Source organism: Protomyctophum bolini (assembly GCF_963924005.1).
Source record: "Protomyctophum bolini genome assembly, chromosome: 19".
Lineage (NCBI taxonomy): Eukaryota > Metazoa > Chordata > Actinopteri > Myctophiformes > Myctophidae > Protomyctophum > Protomyctophum bolini.
Genome location: NC_137880.1, coordinates 14,663,996 through 14,688,779, shown reverse-complemented (window position 1 = coordinate 14,688,779; position 24,784 = coordinate 14,663,996). Strand labels below are relative to the sequence as shown.

The 24,784-nt window shown below is 43.2% G+C and overlaps 2 protein-coding genes and 1 pseudogene across 3 annotated transcripts in view; all 3 read left to right on the top strand.

Annotated features, from left to right (window-relative positions):
* The window catches only part of galnt14 (UDP-N-acetyl-alpha-D-galactosamine:polypeptide N-acetylgalactosaminyltransferase 14 (GalNAc-T14)), a 110,517-nt gene extending 101,840 nt beyond the window's left edge, over window positions 1–8,677 (top strand). Inside the window, exon 15 of the mRNA XM_080791123.1 lies at window positions 6,602–8,677. Within this exon, the coding sequence (XP_080647249.1) occupies window positions 6,602–6,760 (159 nt within the window). The 3' untranslated portion in view covers window positions 6,761–8,677. The remainder of the gene's footprint in view (window positions 1–6,601) is intronic.
* Window positions 8,678–8,786: 109 nt separating this feature from the next.
* On the top strand, window positions 8,787–10,003 carry LOC308334398 (serpin B6-like; annotated as a pseudogene). The gene has a single exon. The product of its transcript is annotated as a serpin B6-like (transcript).
* A 1,288-nt stretch (window positions 10,004–11,291) lies between these two features.
* On the top strand, window positions 11,292–20,624 carry slc35f6 (solute carrier family 35 member F6). The gene is made up of 6 exons (XM_080790413.1): window positions 11,292–11,454; window positions 14,722–14,794; window positions 15,119–15,290; window positions 15,506–15,721; window positions 16,508–16,618; window positions 17,973–20,624. The coding sequence occupies exons 1-6, from the start codon at window positions 11,378–11,380 to the stop codon at window positions 18,446–18,448; spliced, it is 1,125 nt and encodes a 374-aa protein (XP_080646539.1). The 5' UTR covers window positions 11,292–11,377; the 3' UTR covers window positions 18,449–20,624.
* The last annotated feature ends 4,160 nt before the right edge of the window (window positions 20,625–24,784 follow it).

Genomic DNA, 24,784 nt, shown 5'->3' with positions numbered 1-24,784 from the left:
CACGCCCACACACTTACACAAACACACACACACATATATACGCACATGCACGTACACACGGCCACACACATACGCAAACACACACACACACACACACACACACACACACACGCACGTACACACACACACACACACACACACACACACAGGGCTTTCACTTCTAGTGATTTTTACTAGTTGACTAGTTTACTAGTGTCGACTAGTCGACTACTACTAACTACCTATTATGTAAAAATAAAATAAAATAAACTTACATTGTACATTGGTGACTGTAACTATCTGATCTTGAGGCCTACCAAAACTGGTAGGCCAGTAGGCAACTAGTCAACTATAGTACCAACAAGGTCAACTATAGTGGATTTACTAGTCGACTAGTTGCTTAAAGTCCGCACACACACACACACGCACACAAGCTGTTTTGTTTTGATACATAAATGGCATGTATTATTATTATCATAAAAGTCTAAGAGGTGATAACACAGCTAATGCTGCGTCCACTAATGCTACAAAAAATACTAACTGATTCTCAAAGCGCAGACAAAGCCGCTAACCGCGCTGCTAAGCAAATAGCACCTTGTTGCTCTGGTGCTATTTGCACGTATTTAAAATTGGTAATTAATGCATAATAGTTGGTTCCAAATCTGCCCCTGTCTATGCAAATGAGCCTCATGGCAAAACAAAAGTCCATTTCACAAACATCAGCGCTAATTGCCACTTGCAGTTAGAGTGAAAGTTATTAGCGTCTTCAGAGATTGCAGTGCATTTATTCGGTGCCGTATAAGTGCTGGTGTCACCAGCTCAATGGCCATGTGTCTCTAGAGTGTCTGCCTTGAGATTGGGAGGTCTGGGTTCAATCCCCAGCCGAGTCGTACCGAAAAACTATTAATATAAATGGTACCCAATGCCTCCCTGTTGGCACTCTGCGTCAAAGATTAGATTGGGGGCAAGTCCCTGTGGCATAGGCCTACTAGAGTTAGGCATAAGTACATCATGTCCAGGGGGTGTACTTGTACATCATGTCCAGGGGGTGTACTTAATTGTACATCAAGCTGCTTCACGCTAAGGCTTCTGACATTTGGGCCACATGGCTCGGGAATCGTTGGTTCCCATAAGGTTCTCAATATAAAGTGTGTGTGGTGTAGGCGGCCATAGCTGAATGGTTAGCGAGTCGTTGAATCGTTGGTTCCCATAAGGTTCTCAATATAAAGTGTGTGTGGTGTAGGCGGCCATAGCTGAATGGTTAGCGAGTCGTTGAATCGTTGGTTCCCATAAGGTTCTCAATATAAAGTGTGTGTGGTGTAGGCGGCCATAGCTGAATGGTTAGCGAGTCGTTGAATCGTTGGTTGCCATAAGGTTCTCAATATAAAGTGTGTGTGGTGTAGGCGGCCATAGCTGAATGCTTAGCGAGTCGTTGGGGGTTGGAATTTGTATTTGAGGCTGAGAATGTTCTCCGCCCCGCTGGTGCATAATAAATCTTACTAGGAGAAGGGGGCCAATCAGAGGCAGGCAGGGGGGCGTTACCATGGTTAGAGACAGACGTAGTCTAGAATTAGGCCCCATGTAGAGATACTGGGCTGTATTTTGCGTGTCTTATAAGTACCAGGTCTTATTCCCTAACTTGAGTAAACTAAAGACCTGGAGGCGTGATCAATGCCATTTGGCTATTCTGAGTGGCCAAAGAGCCAAAGAGTGGCCAAAGTCCTTGATGGACAGTCGAAGATGCATCAGCATCCGAGTCGACCATGTTTAGGCTCAAACGCATGCGTGCGTACACACACACACACACACACACACACACACACACTTGAATAATGTTCAACGTGACATGAGGCGTTTAAGGACACAGAAAATGCAGAGACTAGCAGTGTGGTTTGGATGAGTCTACAATCTGTGAAAATCACACACAACCCCCCCCCCCCCCCCCGCCACCACGCACACACAGACATATTGCTACTACCCTGCATGCATAGGAGGGTGATTTTTACTGACGTGTGTGTGTGTGTGTGTGTGTGTGCAACGTGCGTGCGTGCGTTGGCCCCTGAAGCCCTCTAAAGCACAGCAGCAGAGAACAGACTGACAACCAATAAATCACCTGAAAGATAGAGAGAGAGTGGAAGAGAATGTGAGAGAGGCAGGAGAAGGAGAAGGAGACAGAGGGAAGTGAAAGAATAAGATTGACAGGTGAGAGAAAAACGAGGAAGGATAGAGAAAGAAAGGAGGCGGAGAGAGAGAAAGGAGAGAAACAGTGTGTATGAGAGAAATGTTTAGAAACAGAGGAACGATAGAGTAGAACAGGAGACAGGGAGAGAAAAGAGAAACAGTGAGAGAGAGAGAGATGGATGGATGGATAGAAACAGAGGAAGGATGGTGAGGGGGCATAAAGGACAACAGAGATCGATGCTGAGATACAGGAAGACGAACAGGAAGAGGACAAGCAAGGAGAGAGAGAGAGAGAGAGAGAGAGTGTGTGTGTGCATGCATGGACATGACTGTTGTTTTTGTGTTTCTGAGGAACATGTTTTGTGACACGCACACACACACACACACACACAGCCACACACAGAGGAGACAGGTGTTGTAGATTGCTGGAGGAGTTGGAGTCTTGTCTTACTGTATATCATTATGGTTGTTAAATTAACTTTGACTTGCACCAGGTGTGCAGTTACACGCACGCACGCACGCACGCACGCATGTACCCACGCACACGCACACACACACACACACACACACACACACACACACACACACACACACACACACACACACACACACAGAGCAGTCAAGCAGGGAGGTGCTGTAATAGCTGGAGGATATACACAGACTTGTACTCTTCTTGTCCTGTTTAAAATGTTCTCTCTCACATACGCACGCACGCGCGCACACACACACACACACACACACACACACACACACACACACACACACACACACACACACACACACACACACACACACACACACACACACACACACACACACACACACACACAGCATTGTATGGCAGTGGCTCAGGGGTAGAGTGGCCAGTAGAACGGCCCACAGCAAGGATATTGTTAATCAATGACTGGAAATTGACTCCAGAAAAACAAGAAAACAATTACAGTACTAAGTGATAATTGTCAGGACTGAGCAAAATAAACAGACAAATTGTTCCAAATAAGTATTTGTTGTTGATTAAATCACGTCCCCCGGTGCCGCACCCCCAGGAGGTTAAGAACAAAGGAATATTGATGTGTTTGTGTAGCCTGTTATTATATCAGATAGTTTATTTTGTAAAGAAGAAATTGTTCCCGATTTGCAGTGTCTGTAAATAAAACTGGGTTATTGGATTATTATCAACCCATTAAAACCGGGGAAATATCTGTGTAACCATACTTTAACTATATTTAATACGTTGCCGTTGGCTATTTAAAGAAAATAGCAGATCTACGAGCTCATGGCGTTCCACAAAATGCCACGCTATGAGCTACAGACAGAGGGAGGCATGACAGGAGAGAGGTTCTGGTATGGAGGGAGGGAAGAGAGAATAGTGAAGAGCGAGAGAAAGGAAAGGGAGCAGAGCGAGAGAAAGGAAAGGGAGAATGTGACAGGCGAATGGAGGAATAGGAGAAGAAATGAGAGGAAGAGAGTCTAATGAAACATTTAGAGACAAAGAGACACCAGGAGTAATGAAGAGACACAGAGAGGACGAGAGGGGGAAAGAGGAAATGAGGAAGAGATTTTGGGAGAATACATCAATGACAGAGACAGGAGAAGGTGAGACGGTCACACAGTAAAATTAAATTAAATTATAATATAACTGAGCGGTGAATTCTCTAAAGGATTGCACTGCTTTTGCTGCCACTATATAACCACATAATATAAGCCTAAAAGAAACCACGTCATTCTCAAGGCTCTCTCAAAGGGTGAAACACGCCCTGCCAAGCAAATTGCATCTTGGTGTTCCGACGCTATTTGCGTGTATTTAAATTTGGTAATTAATAATGCATTATGCATAATATACATTTGCCACAAAAGTCACGGCTTTCTATGCAAACGAGCTACATTGCAAAAAAAGAAATAATCACAAACTCCAGCGCTAATAGCCGTACACAGAGTGAAAGCTATTAGCTTACACTCTAGAGAGTTAGTTGAAGCAATTAATATTTAATTAATTGTAAGCACACTTAATTGAGGCACATTTATAAGTGGTGTCACACCCAGACCTTCTTGTGATCGTTGCAGCACGTCAGTCTGATTGTAGCCAGTAGTAGAATCTTCATGCCGGGTGCGTTCCTGACCCGTCTAGTACACTGGTTCTCAACCTGTGGGTCAGGACTCCCAGAGGGGTCCCCACATGATTATTTATTTTTTTCCTGGTCAAAACACTGGCCAAATTGTCAGATAATATAATAAAGAGGGAAACATTCTGAAAATAGACACTGCTCCCAACGTTGATAGGCACGTGCATGCGTGTGTGTGTGTGTGTGTGTGTGTGTGTGTGTGTGTGCTCCCAACGTTGATAGATATATTTTATAGCCATATCAGGCAGTATAATGAGGGCCCTGCATGCTAATTGATTTACTTTTAATTATTAGCCCCATTATTTCAATTAAACAGCATGCTTCCCCCGTCGCCACGGCAATGTGAGCATGTCATCAGCACAGCTGAGTCCTCTGTTTCTTTGATCACAGCAACAATAGGACTAAAAGTGTGTGTGTGTGTGTGTGTGTGTGTGTGTGTGTGTGTGTGTGTGTGTGTGTGTGTGTGTGTGTGTGTGTACGCACGCACGCACGCACGCACGCACGTTTTTCAAATCCGTGTTGCTACAAGGTCTACCAGATACAGATACATGACAGCGATACGCTTCACTGGCTCAGCTAACACAAGCTCTCTCTCCAGGCATGCGCGCACACACTTATGCACGCACGCATGCACGCACGCACGCACACACACCACAAAGATTGACTTTCCTCGTCTGTTCCTCTCTCTTCTCTCCCTCTCTCTCTCTCTAGTGATATAAAACCTTGCCATGTCTGATCGGATGCTTTGTTCTCCCTCTAAAGAACGCATGCACGCACAGTCGCCATTGTCTGTGATGGAGTCCACTACATGCTCTGGTAGGCTGTTCCACACCTGGACAGCAGTGTGGAGAAAAGTTCTGTCCAATGAGCCTGGGCGGTCGAGAGCATGTTCTGGTGTGGCTGTGCATCGGCGGGTGTTTCGCCGTCTGGTGTAAGGTGGAGGGAGCATGTCCTGGAGGTCCCTAGGGCATGTCCTGCATTTTGTACAGGACTGTAGCTGCGGCAACGTGTCTTCTGTGGCTAAGGCTGTCAATGGAAAGTGTTGTACTGGCAGTGTCCTGGTCAACTCCAATCATTTTGAGGGCCTTCCTCTGAATATTGTCCAGCAGACCAAGATGTGTTGGTGGGGCACTCAGCCAAGTGAGTGAGGCGTACTCCATGATACTGCAGACCTGTAACTTGTTTACTGGCCACTCTCCTCAGTACTGCCAACTTCTGACCGGCCCGGATGGAGATTTTGGTCAGGTGTTTCGACCAGGACAGCTTGGGGTCTATTTTGACACCCAGGACGTCAAGCTCATTTGTGGAGGTCAGCCGGTGTCCATTGAATTGCAGGTCCAGCTGTGTATGGGGCTGTCAAGCCCAGAAAGTGGGCTGTCAGTGGGATGTCATGCCCAGAAAGTCGTTTTTTGACACTCAGTAGGCGTTCTGCATAACTTCCGGGTATGATGATGATGTCACACATACATACCCTCAATACATATGAATGGATATGAATGAATAGTACTCTTTATCAACAATGAGTAGCTTGTTCTCACACATGCATGCACACACAACCACCCTCAAGTAATAACAGTTCTAGACCCTGATTCAGTATTCTGGTATTGGTAATTGTACACAAAGTTGAAAGATAGACAGAGGTTGCCTCCTTGTGGTGAATGTTTGCAAGTACAGCTAGTGCTTGTATGCTCAATGTTTCTTAAATCGCCAAACCAACTGAGTTAGATCATGAATGAGAAAAGAAATATGACACATCAAAATTACATTCTAATAGAATGTACATAACAAACGAAAAAACTGCAGAATACAGTGTGTTTGTGTGTGTGTGTGTGTGTGTGTGTGTGTGTGTGTGTGTGTGTGTGTGTGTGTGTGCGCGGTGGCAGTAATATATATATACACACACACTGTAACATAATGTAACATAATGTGCTCTCTGTGACCCTCCCAGCGGTGGCAGTAATATATATATATATATATATACACACTGTAACATAATGTGCTCTCTGTGTCCCTCCCAGCGGTGGCAGTAATATATATATATATATATATATACACACTGTAACATAATGTAACATAATGTGCTCTCTGTGTCCCTCCCAGCGGTGGCAGTAATATATATATATATACACACTGTAACATAATGTAACATAATGTGCTCTCTGTGTCCCTCCCAGCGGTGGCAGTAATATATATATATATATATACACACTGTAACATAATGTAACATAATGTGCTCTCTGTGTCCCTCCCAGCGGTGGCAGTAATATATATATATATATACACACTGTAACATAATGTGCTCTCTGTGTCCCTCCCAGCGGTGGCAGAAGTCAGGGACTCACCTGGAGCACCTGGTCTCTCGGTTCTGTCTGGACTCAGAAATGGCTCTAGATGGACTGGACTCTTCACGCATGCTCGTCATCAGCCCCTGTGAACTCAGTGCCTACACACAAAGATGGGACGTCCCCTTCTCTTGACCCCGGACCCCCTAACCCCTTGACCTTTCATCTCTGTGTGAACTTTGAACCTAACGACACAGATGTGGACATAAACTGTTGCTGGCCAATATAATGTTTTTGAAAGCTCAAAAAGCTAGTTTTGAGACTTGGAGTGCATCTTTGATGGTCAAAAACAAAGTGCATGAACTTGTCAGTTACAGTACAGGGTGACACACTGAATAAAAGGTGAAAGCTTGTCAGTTACAGTACAGGGTGACACACTGAATAAAGGGTGTCAGTTACAGTACAGGGTGACACACTGAATAAAGGGTGTCAGTTACAGTACAGGGTGACACACTGAATAAAGGGTGAAAACTTGTCAGTTACAGTACAGGGTGACACACTGAATAAAGGGTGTCAGTTACAGTACAGGGTGACACACTGAATAAAGGGTGAAAACTTGAGAAGATATCCAAGGACCCTGAGCTGACGGGTCCTCAGAGATAGAACAGTTTATAGGTTTTATTGTTTAATAAATAATATTGAGATGTCAGGGTTTATAGGTTTTATGGTTTCATAAATAATTCATCAAGATGCTGGCTGGCTACAGGTGTGGGAATTCTGCCAAGACAACGAGCTTCGGTTTCCTTCTGTTGGTGTATGGACAACCTGAAGGAAAGACCAAACCTAATGAACGTTCCTTCTCCAGGTGGCTTAATAACGGACTGAGCACATCTCTCAAGTTTGCTATATGCATCTGAGGCTGTTTATAATATTTTTGACTGGTTCGGCAAACATTGAAGCGCTGATAATGTGAGCTGTCAGCATGCACAAAACCATGAGACTTATCTTTCCTCTCATCGAGAACTGTCTGACAATTCACCGGAGCAATGCCTCTAGGAATCTGAAATGTATTTTTCTCTTAGATTTATTTGAGCACAAGTCAACAATTCAAATCAGTGCTCTCTCGGTAATCTCAGATCCACTAATTTACTGCTAACATGTCAACAGTCATGATTGCAGGTTGCATCCTTAAAAACTTTTTTCATTTATATACCTACTATAGGATTGCACTATTGATCACAAATAAAATACAAAAATAACAATAAACAATTAATGAATGGATGGAACATTCATGAAACACCAAAAGAAAGAAAATGCAACCTTTTTGATTATACTATTCAGAGTAAAAACTAAAACAATCTTTTTGAACAGCACAAAGACAGCACAAGGCATGGACTAGCTATCGGAAGTTTGGGAATTTTACCGGTGGTCCTGTTTCTTTTCTTCTTTTTTTGTTTTGTTTTCAGCAGCCCAACACATTACATATTAATATATCTATATGTGCAACTCTCGCACACAGACATGCAATGTCCGCATGATTATCCCTTGACGGCCTTAGCTGTATTTCACCCATTTCTGTTGTCGGTCCCAGAGGGTACCCCTACTCAGCCATTTACAGTAGTGGCCGGGGGCCACATTAGTTCATCAAACGGGCCCCAGATGCTGAAGGCCACCACTACTAGTCAGAGCCTGTCTAGTGGTATTTGACAATGTTTTGCGTAGTGTGTGCCAAATCCATCTCCATCTTCTTTGCCCAATTTCATCTGCTGCTGGTAGTTGTTTGGTATACTCTTCATCCATAGGACATTATTGCTGACCCTGACATTTATTGATGAAGCACTTTATTTGTTGTGGTTTTTGTTATTCTCCATGTCCATGTGGGGAGGGAGAGAGAGAGAGAGAATGCAATTCTCAACTGTTGCCTTTGAATATTGACCACTTTTATGTTGTATCTTTTCATTTCACATTATTGTTGATTGAATAATGAATGATGGTTTGTGATGATGAGCCCTCAGCTTGGTCAGGTACAAAAACAAACAGCCTTACACACCTGTGTTAGATGAACTGCTTAGACAATAAAGAAGTGCAGCCCTTGTCTGTCTAACTCCATTGTCCCTAGGACGCCTCTCTCTCTCTCTCACTCACTCTCTTTATCTCTCTACAGAGGGCGAAATGTTTGTGATAGCGCCCCTCAAAAGGTATCTGCTATTACGTTAACCTTCCTTTCCCAGTGAACCGGTTTGAAGTGTTTTTCCAACAAGATGAGCTTTGACACAGGGCCATCACCCCACCTGGCAGTAGCTTGCAACACCTTTTGCCTGTCTCTGTTCAAGCAGCTGACAGAAGATGACAACAGCAGTAATGTGTTGTACTCTCCTATCATCTCCTCTGCTCTGGCCATGGTGCTGCTGGGGGCCCGTGGCAACACAGCCACACAGATAGCAGAGGTCCTGCACTTTAAGGATGACGTCCACATGAACCTGTCTAAGCTCATGAGTGACCTGAACAAGTCAGGGAAGTCCTACTCCCTCAACCTGGCCAACCGCCTGTATGGAGAGCAGTCCTGCCAGTTTGTTAAGGAGTTCTTGAGTGCCACCAGAAAACATTGTGACGCACAGCTGGAGCCTGTGGACTTCATGTGTAATGCTGAAGGAGCCAGGCTGAACATTAACAGCTGGGTGGAGAAACAGACACAAGATAAAATCTAGGACTTACTTTCTCAGGATGCGGTGGATGCTCGTACCACACTCGTACTGGTCAATGCCATCTACTTCAAAGCCAACTGGGAGGAGTCATTCCCTGCGGACAGCACCGAGGATGAGCAGTTCAGACTCAGCAACACTGAAAGCAAACCGGTGAAGATGATGTACCAGAGGACCACGTTCCCCCTTGCCTTCATTCCTGAGGTCAACTGTCAGATACTCGAGCTGCCCTACGCAGGGAGAGACCTCAGCATGCTCATCTTTCTGCCCGTCGAGGTGGAGGACGACACCACAGGCCTGGAGAAGCTAGAAAAGGAGCTTACCTATGAAAAGTTTGAAGACTGGACCAATCCAGACACGATGAAGGAGAATTAGTTGGAGGTTCGGCCTGCCTCGTTTCAAGGTGGAGCGTATACATATAACATGGAAGAAGTCCTGATAAAGATGGGCATGGTGGAGGCCTTTGACGACACACAGAGTGACTTCTCTGGTATGTCTCCAGCCAACCTGGTGCTGTCCAAGGTGGTGCACAAGGCCGTTGTGGAGGTGAACGAGGAGGGCACTGAGGCAGCTGACGCTACTGATTGTGACATTCAGCTTCACTGCTCATGCCTCAGGTTTGTTTCTGACCACCCCTTCCTCTTCTTCATCCGACACAACCCCACCATGACCATCCTCTTTGCAGGCCGATACTGCTCCCCTCCTTGATTTGGTTCTCAGCTCAATTCCTGCGCACCTGGACATAACTAAAAACATACAGCCTTGAATCCATACGTTATTGTTTATTTTAAGCATTTGCCATGAACATAAAGATACCACTAACACACTATTTGAATTTGTAATTGGTTATTAGGGTCTGCGAGAGAAATGGAGGGGGTTCTTTTGGAATAAGCTAGACTGGAAAGTGTTCTGCTGTCTTTTAAATTTCATGTTTTCACCTTGTGGACAATAATGTTTTTCCATAATAATGTGTTTTAGATAAAACATTAGTTTAAAAGAAAGTTGCAAAAAAGAAAAGTGTCTAAAAAGTGTGAAAAAAAATCACACTGTGAAGTGAGGGGCACTCTTATCTTGACCAGCACTGTGCTGCACCGTGTGTGGGTGTGGTCTGTGGTGTAACTATAGACCGGGCACCGGTATGCCAGATTTCCAATGCAATTTGGGAATTCATGCTGAACTACCCATTGTCAGAGTACCTGTTGTACAGTTGTCTGTCTGTCTGTCTGCCTGCCTGCCTGCCTGCCTGCCGGTCTGTCTGTGTCCCTTATGTACCCATAGGATATCTATATCTGCACTGCCGTGCACAAGGAAGCACTTTTCACTTGCTAGAGTGAACTACGCGTGTGTGAAACTTAACATGTAATGGAAAAAGTGAATGTTACAGATGTATGCGCACAATGCATTAAGTTTAGACAACATAGAACATTTTGTAGCCTACCCACATTTTATGGCAGATTATACATTGTACTCACTAGAAATTAACTATATAATCACACACAACACTCCAGCATGACAGATTCAGACACTGTTGATTTTGACAGCAAATAGATTTAATAGTCTTTTGAATACAATTGCATTTAGTTTTAGTCATTTAGTAATTTCAAATGTTTTAGTTTTAGTCGACTAAATATCATAATATTTTAGTCGACTAAACTCATTTTTATGATGCCTGATTTTACACTTGGTCGCATGCTGAGAATTGCTGATCTACAAGCTCACAACGTGTCGCAGCGTGCGTGTGTGTGTGTGTGTGTGTGTGTGTGTTTTCAGAACACCAAACCATATTCTGATTTCTGAATAGGCCTACTGTTTGTCAAATACGAAATTAGAATTCCGTAAAAATACACGGACCCTCCTGCCCCCTCCCTCCGTCCCTGCTGGGCAGTGCTGGCTGATCGACTGGTCTAACTAGGTCTGGTGCCTGTCTGGTCTACTGGGCGTGGTTATGGTCAACGGAAGGCTGTCTCCATGGCAGCGGTCAGCTGACTCCAGCAGCATGTCACGTGGTCTGTAGTGCATGCGTGTGTGTACTAAGGTAAAAACAAGCAGCGCTGTAAGTACACTACAGTTCACAGAACCTCTCCCGAGTCCCCAGCACAACAACAACACCATGGCCTGGACCAGGTACCAGCTGTTCCTGGCCTTGCTTATGCTCACAACGGGCTCCCTCAACACCTTGTCTGCGAAGTAAGTCTCCCGTCCATTCGTAAAACATACCAGTTAGTGTTATTACTACGAGGTTATTACGATACAGTGTGTTGGTATTGCATCCACTAAACATTCACAACTCTGTCATTTTATGCAGGCTTCTTAGAGATAGCACTATGTATATAGGATACTACTATAGCCTGCTATTATTCACGTCAAATCAGCTTTTACAGGTTGCTTTTATAAAGTGTAGTTTAAGAGTTCAGCGTCGATTTCCATTAGAGTCACCACCGGGTTCCCTGGTTAGCACGTTTAGCTAATGGATAACAATGAGATTGTCCTCATGCATCAACATTCAACATCCTCCAATCTGCTGAGACAAAGAAAATAATGTGCTCAAATCGGAACTAAAGGTGATCTAAGGGCTTGTACCCAATCGTCGTGTGTTCAATTTAGTAGGCTACTTATCTGTTATTTCACGATTTAAATCAATTCATGTTTATCAGGATTACGATTACGGTGTACTAAATCTAAATGTATTTACGATGTATTAAACTAAACCATACCGATTAAAATAGCTTTAAATAATGGGCCATAGTCTAATAACTGTACAATGGTTTGTCAAAAATAAATCTAGATTAGAAGACCAATTCAGGGTTCATTTCGGGTCCAAATCCAAATCCAAATGCCTATGCTGTGTGTGTGTGTGTGTGTGTGTGTGTGTGTGTGTGTGTGTGTGTGCGTGTGAGAGAGAGAGAGGGATGTCCTCGTGTAACTTAAATTTGGGTTATGTCATGCCAGTGAGAGGTATAGGGAGAGGTAGAGCAATTTATATGTCAGCAAAAACTCTGGCAGTCACGCTTACTTCAGGTAATAAGCTGTGATGTAGACTAGTTCTCCATGTTGAGTCATCACCACCATGCTGAATGCATGGGTCTGGGTCTAGTTGCGCTTCTGCTTGAGTCTCTGCTTTAGTATGCCTTTTTTCTGTATAGTACAGAACACTGTAGTATGGTGCAATAGATTTATTTTAAGAAGAAAGGCCTAATACACTTTTTTGGAGGGTTTTGCTAGTAGAATGTGCGGTGTTGTGGTGCTTGCACAGACAGTACACACATAGCCTACAGTGGTAGCGAAAACAGTTCAAAACACAGGTAACGTTTCACTGACTTTCACTTTGAAAAAGAAAACTAAAACCAGTAGAGTCACCTGAAACCGACCGTTTCACTCACTACTTTGAGGAGAGGTTTCAAGCCGGCTCTGTTACGACATAGCCTCACCGGCCATGCCTTTCGGTTTCATTGTGACTGTGTGTGTGTGTGTGTGTGTGTGTGTGTGTGTGTCTGACCCTGCAAATTGATTGTACCAAGTTACAACGCACAGCATAATATGTGTGAGCTTGGTAAAATCAACAATATTACTATCACTTGTCGGGTGGAAACCTTGTATGTCCAAACTACTTTTCAGGAAATGGAATAAATAACCTGTGTTCCAATTAGAGATTTAAAAAAAAAAATTCGTTCCTGATCCGATCCCGATCCCACAATTTCTGCATTAGCCGATACTGATACTGAATACCGATACCAGTGTTGTGATCTCGTGTTGTGTTTATAGCAGACTCCTCACTCAAATGTGCACTTGCAGTTTGGGCAACTCGAAAGCAAACTCCACATGCCCCAACATTTTATTTACCTGCCATCGTTATACTCTGTGGTTAGACTGGCGTATTGGCCGATACCGATATGACCCGATCTGACAAATAATGGCCGTTACAGATACTTTTCCGATACCGATACAGTATCGGGACATAGTTCCAATGGATCCAATGTAGTTATTATTTAGTCATAAGCTCGCATTATACTCTTCATTGGTTCAATATGTATTAAACCCTCAGAAAAATCCAATATAGCTAAAATAGGAGACCTACAGTAGGCTATATAATAAGTTTGCAACGCCTTGTGAGCTTTTGGATTGGCTGTTTAGTACTTTTGTGTGACACTGTAGTGTGATGAAGTAGGTAATTCATTTACGATCAAACATAGACAAAAAGTTGAAATATGGGGAAACAAGGTTTTTCTGCCCGACAGCTTTGTCTGATCCAACAACATAACAAAAACAACACAGATGAACTTAAGACCCAGATTATTTGGATCAATCGACCAAACCCTCCAATCTGGTCTGTAGAGCAGTGGTTTTCAAAGTGGGCTCTATCTGGAGACCTCAACAGGGGTCAACCCCCCAACCCCCACCCATGGAGACCTCCTCAGGGGTCACCCCCCCCCCCCCCCCCACCCATGGAGACCTCCACAGGGGTCCCCAACCCCCCACCCATGGAGACCTTAACGGGTCGCTGTTCTAACATTTTGTTTTGCAGTGTTCTATGCCTAAACCTAACCTTATTCCTAAACGTAGCCTCAGTAAAACTATGCCTAAACCTAACCTTATTCCTAAACGTAGCCTCAGTAAAACTATGCCTAAACCTAACCTTATTCCTAAACGTAGCCTCAGTAAAACTATGTCTACCTACAACCTTATTCCTAAATGTAACCTCAGTAAAACTTGGTAAAATCAACAATATTACTGTCACTTCTCGGGTGGAAAGTTGTATGTCCAAACTACTTTTCAGGAAGTGGAATAAATATCCAGTGTTCCAGAGACCGCTTTGACGTAGATACATTTGAAAAGGCCTAGTCTAGAGTATTGCTGAATGTGTCAGGAAAGTGTCAAAGTGCTGTGTCGTCACTTTTTTTCTTGACTTGTCGGGTGACTCAGACAGAAGACTCACATGCCAGTCATGCTTTTTTCCCCCGCCAACCGGTCTGCCTATAAAAGTCAATAGATATGTATTATGTACTGTAGCAGACATTGATTAACCTGTGCTACAGTACCGCTGACTGTATATTCTTCTACCATAGGAGGTAAATCATGGTGTAAACCCCTGTAAATAACGTTTTCATCAAAGGCATCCCTGAATTTAATTCTGTACTACACAGAAAGAATAGAACGACCCCAGTCCCTGGTGGTTAGGCCTTTCTATAAGAATATTATAGAAAGTAGAAAACGATCTACAAAAAGGACATGAAGGCATGAAGCTCTAATCTAAACATGTACAAAAGCAATAACATTCCCAAATTAAAATTACGGTCATGAAAGCAGCGATGCCAACATTTTAAAATGTGCCTTAACATCTTAGTGTTCACACCTCTGGCCCGACTTCAACCAGACTTCAAAACTGTCCTCACTAAGGTTAGCTACTGTATTATGACATGCTCTTATCCAAACGATGTATTCTTATTTGTCTGATAGATGGGCCGACATGTTCAGCGCTGAGGGTTGCAACGGCGAAAAGGAGCATTTATTCACTCACCCGTTTGTACAGGTAAGGTAACATCAGCACCACCACTGAGAACCAATATTATAGAAGAAAGCACCGGAGCAGCTCTGACAGTTGAGCCTTTTCTTTAATGTAGCAGCTCAGGTGTGATGTAATAACATCAAAACGTTGATTATTGTATGTAAATCGATTATTCTTCATGAACAAATTAGAATATCGTCTCTGTTGGGTGGAAGCCTCAAAACACATCGCTTCACGCCACGTTCCGAACATCTGCTACTTTAGATTATTTTGTGTGACGCTGTATATATGTGTGTTTGTGTATATGTATACATTTCTTTCAATTAACTGTGGCACCCCTGCTGGCAGGCGGTGGGCATGTTCATGGGCGAGTTCAGCTGTCTGGCGGTGTTCTACCTCCTGCTGTGCCATGACAGACGCTCTCCAGAGCCCAAGATGAACCCTGGCCAGAGCTTCAACATCCTCCTCTTCCTTCCCCCTGCACTGTGTGACATGGCTGGAACCTCCCTCATGTATGTTGGTAAGTGAATTATGCCGCCTCTCTCTCTCTCTCTCTGAAAAGCATATTCCATAAAAGCATTAAGGCTCACAATCTGTGATTTCTAAAACATCGTCATTTTACACATCGTGTCGATTGTTTAGGAAACAGCGGTATAGTGTGGGACAAATGAATAGGACGTGGCCATACGCATGCATTCTTTCAGTGTCTGAATCCATGCGTTCTCTCCATGCTAGCCCTCAACATGACGAGCGCCTCCAGCTTCCAGATGCTGCGCGGGGCGGTGGTCATCTTCACCGGCCTGCTGTCCGTGGCCTTCCTGGGCCGCCGCCTGCAGCCCAGCCAGTGGCTCGGCATCCTCTGCACCACGCTGGGCCTGGTGCTGGTGGGCGTGGCTGACTTCTTCAGCGGCCACACGGACGACACGCACAAACTCAGCGACGTCATCACCGGTAACTAGGCAGTGTGTGTGTGTGTGTTGTGGGTTCACGTGTGGGAAAGCCATATTGGATACTGTGACTGTCATTCCACTCAGATCTCTATTGGTCTATTGGTTCTCAAACAAAAACCTGCCAAATCGATATATATTTGGCCGCGGACCACGATCTGAAAAGGATTTGTGTTAAAAAAATCCAACTGCACCGTGAGCTTGTAGATCTTGTAGATTTTTAAGTGTCAAACATATAGAAATGGATATAGTGGTTAATGATTGTGATGCTAGATTAAACAGCTCAGTCGTTCCTAAACATCTTCACGTCCATTGAACACCCACATTGAATATGAAAATACTTTGTACCAGATAGGTGTATAAAACCTTTAAAGATTCTTTAAAAAAATGTTAAATGCTATTTTTGTGCCCGCTGTTCCATCTCAGGTTTCTTTAGTGATGTGTAGAGAGTAGGACATCCTTGGTAGGATGGAAAATTGATAGGATATCTTATTGAGAGTTTAAACCTACAGACAAGCCAATCCCTTGTTGGACAAGGTTAAATGGTATGCCGTAACATGGTGATTCAATCACGATATTCACAAATTCGTCTCCATTTCCATTTACAGTAGAAGTACCATATGTAAACAAAACGGCTTCCATCTGTCCGTTGAGCCATAGCTGCCTGCTTTAAACAGCACAGATCAGTGCATGTCCACTGGACATGGGCTGAAGTTCTGTCACTGCATTGCTATTTGTTGTTGTTAATTTCCATCATGTTCAACTGCCGTGTTTCTGTCACCCACTGTAGGAGACCTTCTGATCATCATGGCTCAGGTTATAGTGGCTGTGCAGATGGTCCTGGAGGAGAAGTTTGTCTCCAAACATGACATCCATCCGCTAAGGGCCGTGGGAAGTGAAGGTACAGCAAAACAAACAAAACATCCCCTGCGTTCACATCTAGGCTGCGTTATTTTGTTCAAACTGCAGGCAAAGATCATATCGTCACTGTCGTGTAGAAACCTCTTATTTCCACCTTCTAACTTTGTGTTACTTTTTCTTCGTAAATGAACGCCTAGATCATGTTCATACTACAGTCAGGGTCACACAAAAGCATGAGGCCTTTTTTAATTTTTATGCTGGAAAGTGGAAACCCATAATAAAGAACATTTGTTTTGATACTTTCGGGGGCTTTTTTATGCCTTTGTTGATAGGTAGACAGTAGTGTGACAGGGAATTGAGAGAGAGAGGGGCAGCTAAGGTCGTCAGGATCGGGACTCGAACCCACAACACGCTGTCAGGCTAGCCTAGGTGCCCGGACCGGACCTAGGACCGGAGTATTTAAATCCTTCTTTGTTGATCGTGGGTTCCCCAGCACACTGGGGAAGACCTACACTGTAGAGTGCATTGCTGGAATGGATTTTGGCAATGTACAAGGAACCCTACACTAAACTAAATATATATACAAAATATATGAAACTAGACATTTCATATATTTTGTTAATTTGATTTGAAAGTGAATTAATCAGAACAAGGATGACTCAGTCCTGACCCTACAGATTTGTATTAGCCTAAATGAATAGGGTATTATTCTAATTAGCGGCCTATAATACGACGTAAGTGTCTGGCACTGTGGTGAATATGCCAGCCTTGGAAAAGGGCTAAGTGATAATGTGCCTGAAAACATTGTTCACCCCTGCCCTAAATACTTTGATTGATGTCACTAAGCATCGGTGATAAGCGGTGGTCAACTCAGCACACCTGGATGTGTTTACTCTCCAAACAAGCTCATGCCAACTCTCCCACACTGGTCGCTAAAGACATAATCATGATTCATTAATTTGTTCGTTCATTCATTCAGACCAGACAGACCAGCAGTAAAAGCATTGGAGGAATTAATACAAAGAATGTGTCCCCCTCTAGTGAGCATGCATGAACACAAACTGTCAAATAAGAGAACATCCTTCCTCCCTGACAAATATCCAAACCATGAATTACAATATCCATGCTAGATGTACACAAACTTGCTCCAGCAAAGAAAAACAACATAGCTGTGATTACTTCCATCAGATTACTGAGCAGTTTGTTTGGCAGTAAAATGAGTATGAGAGTTACCGTGTTTTATCAACAAGGAACTTCTTGTTGAGAAGAAAGTTCTGACTTTGGATGGATTTATTTTCGAGCATGCTTAAGTTTCTCTGGATAAGAGCGTCTACAAAATGCCTACATTGCAAAGTTGATCCAAATATAATGCTCTTCCCTGCGTCCTCTCCCAGGTTTCTTCGGCTTCTTCATCCTGTCGCTGCTCCTCATCCCCATGTACTTCATCCCGGCCGCCGGCTTCGGAGCCAACCCGCGGCAGGTGCTGGAGGACGCGCTGGACGCCTTCTGCCAGATCGGCCACAAGCCGCTCATCCTGCTGGCGCTGCTGGGCAACACCGTGAGCATCGCCTTCTTCAACTTCGCCGGCCTCAGCGTCACCAAGGAGATGAGCGCCACCACGCGCATGGTGCTGGACTCGCTGCGCACGCTGGTCATCTGGGCGGTGAGCCTGGCGCTGGGCTGGGAGACGTTCCACGGCCTGCAGGTGCTGGGCTTCGTGGTTCTGCTGACGGGCACGGCGCTCTACAACGGACTGCACCGCCCCCTGCTGGCCCGCTGCTTTCCGGCGTTCCGGGAGGAGGACGGCAACGCGGCGGAGCGCGACAGACTGCTGGACGAGGGCCGGGTGCAGGCCGACGACCAGAGCTAACCGGTGTTGGTTCTCAAAAGCTTTTTTTAATTTTTACCAAGGGAACTCCACAGTTTGATGTGCGTTAGGCCAGTGGTTCACAGCCTGGGGTCCGTGCCCTTATTGGGGCTGGGGCCTTCCTTGTCTGTTTTAAACATGTTGCACAAAAATCACAACTTCCTTTCATCCACTTTGAACGTGGAATGCCCTATGTTGGGCAGTCAAATTCTATTGTCAAATGTATGCAGTAGTCGAAAATATTTTAAATATCACAAAAATAGCTGATCTAATAACTCACCAAGTTGTGAGCTTGTAGATCAGTTATTTTCGCAATTAATTGTATGAGAAGTAGTGTGTGTGTGTGTGTGTGTGTGTGTGTGTGTGTGTGTGTGTGTGTGTGTGTGTGCGCGCGTGTGTGCATGTTTTTGTGTTTGTGTGTGTGTGTGGGGGGGGGGGGGGTCCAGCTTTTGTCAGATTTAAGAAGGCGGGCTCTAAGGAACAATATGTGGAAGCACTGCATTAAGCCACAGATGAGACCCCCATTCGACTCAATAATGTTTTTTTTTTATCTCTGGGACCCTCATTTAACTCACTCTGAGAGTGTTCAAATGGTTCTAATCTATTCTACTACATGCGACAGCGTCGTGGAATTTTATTGTCCTTTAACCACTTAAACCGATTGAGCGGAGTACCCCAGTGTCTTTTCTGTTTTCTGTTATTGTGGGAATCAATTAAAGCTTTCACTGACAATACCCGATCGACAAGTCGATCTGCTATTTCCTGCGGAGGCTTTCACCACAATGTAGATGCTGCGGTTGAAGTGGTTAAATGTCACAGATGACCACAGGTGACAGGTGCTCTTTGGAATGGTTTTGTTCACGATAAACTGACAATGGGAGAGTGCAAGGTTTTTACCGTTGTTAAGAACTGACTAATGGGGAGGCTTAATTGAATTCATAGAACAATCCTTTTATCTGCAGTATAAGCCATCCAGATTTTAGGATCTTGGGGCTGATGTTATTTCCTGCTCACCATAGACAACAGAATAGAGAGTTTTATTAAAAAGGAAAATGTATGTAAAAAGAACAAAAACATATCATCTCACGTACTTGATTTTAATATCTAATGTGACCTGGTCAATGGTATAATAATTTGTATATCTTATTGTCTGGTTTTAGTCATTTTTAAATGTTGCTAATTGTATTCTTTTGCAAAATTGTTCGATGATGTACATCTCAAAGAACTGCGGTTTTGTTTCTATTTGGTTATCAAAGCTACATTCTGTACATACAAAAATATCATTTGTATACATTTTCCTCTAGACTCACTGACAATTGTTGGTTAATACAGTATATGCGCGTATGTACAACACAATAAGCCATGTATTATGTATGTATCACTTCAACCCTGGCAAGTGAACATTTTCAAATAGGAGATCTACAGTACAAGCTAATATGTCAACTATTTAAAGTCCTTTCCAAAACTCTGAACATTTCCCCGAAACTTGGGGGTGGTTAAAGCAACAGCTAGTAATTTGCACATATTTCACAGGCTTTTGCTGGTACCACTGTAATTACCATGCACTATTAGGTAACTTAGAAATGACAAAAGGGAAATCTACTGATTGGAATTTCGTGTTTGTTGTGCTGACCTCTCGACTTTTCATTTCTACTCCATCAGTGTCGTTTGCCAACAAGATGCGATTAGTTCAAGTTAACTTGAACACCACTTCAAGATGACCCAAATCAAAAAGTGATTTTCAAGTTCAAGTTAACTTTGGACAACACTTCTTGTCGCCAAGTGACACTGTTGTGCAAGGGAATATAAAGCCTTATACCATAGATAGAGCAGCGATTCTCAACCAGTGCTTTAGGGCCCTCTGGTGGTCCGTGAAGATAAATCATTTGCAAAACAGAAAACATACTATGTTATCCATTGATCCAAGCCAGAACACAATCAATTGACTGATCGTTAAAATTAACACGCTCTGAAGAACACACACTAAAGTGGTAAAAAGGGTGGGCCGTATACACTTTTCCAGAGAAGGTTGGGAACCGCTGCAGTAGACAATGCTGACTGCTGTGTGCCATGATCGAGCTGCGTTTGAATGGATGTAATGATTCATGTTCTGAAGAGGTTTTTCTTCCTTTTATAGAAATACATTTCTTAAAGAATCCAAACTGTCTGTCACAGTGTTTTTCATCATCTAGATTCTAGAACAAACAGATCGGCCATGAATGTATTTGTTTCTGCTTTTGCCTGCCACAATAATCGAAAATAGCACAAACTTACATGTTCACAAAATAAATGCCTTAAAGTTATCTTTTAGCAATTAACACTATGGCTATGGTTGCCATTAGCTTCAGGATTAATGTAACTATTCAAGTCTTCTGTTTAATTGATGATGTAGCCTATGCATCAATTAAGCTATGGCGCATGCAATACATTATACACTAGCCAGGCCTATGTATGATTTAACTTGTGTATACTACGTTCCAGACAGTCAAAGCCTTACTTAGTAACCCCCACTAGATGTCACTGTTTCACTAGAATCTGATCATGACCCACATTATGGATGTGTAGTAACTGAAAGGATAACCTTTCCACATGAAGCAACTGGACACTTGGTAGCTAGGAGTAACCTTATATTTATACTCTAAGGGAGTAATGTGTTAAAGAACATTTTGTCAGTAAAATGGCAGGCATTAATAACTGCGATTGGGACGATTTCAAAATAAGGTCTATTAGGCTACACATAGGCGTATGAAATGAATAGGCCTACATGATACATCTGGTGGAACTTGAATTTGATAGGCCAAAATGTTAAGCTATTTAAATGAAACACTTTAAACAGTTAAATTGCGGCTCGAGGCTATGTTACCAAGTATAGGCTATAGGCCTACTCTTTTACTTGTGATATGAACTTTATATATGAAGGTCTGTTTAATATCCACAGAATAGGCCTACTTCACATTAATTAACAGACCTACAGTAGGCTATGGCTATAGGCTACAACCTTTATAAGTTTTACAATGGATTTTGCATAGGGCCTACAAGCATGATCAAGGCCCATGTTTGGGCTTCGTGCCTCTTGTTCTCTGCAGAAGACGAATCGCAGTTCCCATGCTCATTAATTCCACCTGTGTTAATACAGCGTTTAATTGATTAATTGGTCCAAACAGTCATGTTCTGCTTTAGCTCAGTGCTGAAATGTTGCTCTAAACATTGGCAACGTTAATAATCTGCAAACGTTGGCCTGTAGAGTGTAGACTAATGCATTAACAGAGCTCTTGGGCTACAACGGAGTTTAGTAAGCTAATACATTTTTAAAATATGAAACGGTTTATATTGGCAGAGGTTCTCAAAATGGGGGGCGGGGGGACCGTATTCCATGCATGGGGTCCACTGTACACAACACAGCCCACTGCAAAATTATTTTATGGCAAATAGTAAACTATACAATCTTGACCTGAGGAAATGTGGAAGAAAATAACACAAATCTTGTGGCTACATATTTTGGGGGTCCTTTATTTTATATAGCCAGCCTATTAATATCGGTTACTCCAACATTTAGAAAAATAATATAATCACCTTGTAACAGAAAGGTCCTCAAGTAACTTATTTTGCACATAGCATACTGGCACTTCAGTAGCTTGAACAGTGTATTTTGTCATGATTTTATTGTTGAATGCATTGTTGTTTCCGGTTTAGCTGATATTGCCAATGAGTTCCAGGAGAGTAATCAATCATTGATGGGCCGCAATGTTGTGGGTGATATGTGCACTAGGTTTGTTTGAGAAGTGCATAGCAGAGCATGCAGCAGAGGGGGTTAAGGTGAGCTTTTGGGATTGCTTATTTATGTTGTGTGAAGGAATTGGGCTATGATATAACTTATGTATAGTTTACAGAGACTGAATGGTACAGTCCAGATTCAATCAGTTCAGCTGAGCATAAAAGACTGCCAGTGTAGGCCTACTGAGGTTTTGGCTGTATGGAGTGTCAGGTGTTGTGCTTTGTATGTGTTGACTAAATACACCATCAGGTGCCTCTGTAGCCTACTGAATTCCAACCGCAAACACGGTTATTCTCACACACCTGCACAGAATTTCTTGACAGAAAGTAGCTCATAAGGATTTTTCTTAAACAAAAACATTGCTGATAGAGGATAATTCAAGCTTTCTCCAGCTGTAATGTTTGTGATACGATCAGATAAAACTTTTCTGCACAAATAATAGTGTTGTTGCATATTGCGGCTATACTAATTGCGGTGTAGGCCTACTAATGACAGGTCAATTTGGTTACATTTGTTCACTCAGAAATCAGAATGTACCTGTTTATTGTCATTCAGTGCAGCTCTTTATGGCTTTCTGGTAATATTGTCTGCTCATTTTGTGACAGTGACAGTCCACTTGTGTTGTGTGTAGGCCTACATATGACAGTAACAACAAACGAGGACTAAAAGGGTTTTAAATGTTTATTTATTGACACTGGGGAAGTTACATTATTTGTCCCCTAGCTGTCTCTCCTCTGCAGTGCTGGTGGATTACCAGTTGATTTGGGAAGGTGCCAAGCGCTGTAGAGGAGGAGGGGTGTTCATGTTCATATTTGTATCATATTTTGTCTTTTACAATTTGTGAATGAATTGGGCCTGTAAAATATAGTGGAATCAGTTTGGAAATTACTTTTATGCTTTTTTCATTTATTATATATATATATTTACAGTTTTTCCCCCCCTCCATAGTCATGATGGCAGCATGCTGGAGAAGAACCAGTAGGCCTAATGGTTTGTTATTATGACCTCCTGTGTTTCCATTAGTCTCGTCTCCTATTTAGCTCTGCAGCGACCCAGTGTGATTTAAGCCTGTGTACATTGATGCACACACTGGCTCTTCACCGCACACTTTAATCTGTGCAGGGGTGGTTTCGATGTAAACACAGCTCTCTCTCTCTCTCTCTCTCTCTCTCTCTCTCTCTCTCTCTCTCTCTCTCTCTCTCTCTGAGAGACGCTGTCATATTTAAAAGCTTCCATTAAAGGCGTCCCCATGAGTGTTTAAATGGGAGTGGAGGCCGAGGTGAGTATGATTAGTCTACAACCACTCTAATGCCCATTTAATGACCACTTTAATGTCTTTATGCATGCACTGCAGGACCCCCACCCCGCCCCCCGAGAGCACCCAACTCCAAAATACTATGACCACAAAAGGGAAAGGACTATGGGATTAATTTATGCAGCTATATATTTTTATTTTAGCTATTTGACTTTAGCCTGGCGAATATAAAGTGGCCCTATATAGTGTCGCGTCGATCCCCTCTGTAGTCTGTATAGGTACACTTCGTGACAGGAGTCCTTCAGTGGTCTACAAATCAAATAATAATCATCGTTGAACAATTTTTAATATTTTTGAAACTTTGTAGTCCCTGGCTGGCACGACATATTTTCAGATGGGAGTCCTTGACATGCAAATGTTTGAGAGCCAGTATTATAACAAGTGGTTTAAGCAAAACCATTGACGCCCTTAAAATCAGCACGTTATTGAAATACCTTCTATAGTGACGAGACAGATTTACAGTCATCTCATCTGCAGCAGGGCGGAGGCTCCTCCGACACGTCCAACAAATCACTCAGAAGAAGATTGTTTTGCTAGACAACCATGAACCACCCGAGTAATAACTAAGATTAAGTGCATGGGACGAAGTTTGACGGATGCCTGAATGGTTCTCTGGATGGTGATAGACGGACAGAAGAGAAGAGGGGAGAGAGGAAAAATCCATATTTTCCCATGATCAGCAAGGGATGGTGATATTTAAGATGTTATGTTTCCTGAATCCGCGATGGTCTGTGTCTCCGCCGGCCGTATATGGCAGCAGACATCTCCACATCAACGTTGCCCGATCTAAACGGAGGAGAGAAATGTATTACGCAGTTGAGACGGCAGTCAGTCTCTGTCTATCGACCATCGTCGTATAGGGGTTTTTGCTCCTTGAACAACATCTATTTTGTTCATTGCAACGTCGTGCTTAAACCGTTCTATTGTTGTTCTTATGCATAGGGCCCTAGGCTAAATCAATAAATAATTTGCATATAATTCGTCACTGGGGGGAGCTGCTTGAACGGTGAATGCGGCCTGCACGCGCGATTCTGATGTAAGCCTATACACCGGTATTCTGTTTAGGCCTATTATGTTCAGTTTGCACGTTCACCCTGCACAATAAATGTATAGGCTACAGATAATGTGCAATGGTGCAATGTTGATAACATCGCAGAGGATAATATAGCAACGTACAGAAGTGAACGGGGAGGAAATAAAGTATACGGATGGTGGGGTATCTAGTGTCATATGCACTCATTTGCAGTGC

Excerpts from the sequence above, each read along its gene's own strand:
- slc35f6 (XM_080790413.1), top strand. The coding sequence starts at position 11,378 with ATGGCCTGGACCAGGTACCAGCTGTTCCTGGCCTTGCTTATGCTCACA. Across the intron at positions 15,291-15,505 it reads AACCTCCCTCATGTATGTTG|CCCTCAACATGACGAGCGCC; the intron begins GTAAGTGAATTA and ends TCTCCATGCTAG. Across the intron at positions 15,722-16,507 it reads ACTCAGCGACGTCATCACCG|GAGACCTTCTGATCATCATG; the intron begins GTAACTAGGCAG and ends CACCCACTGTAG.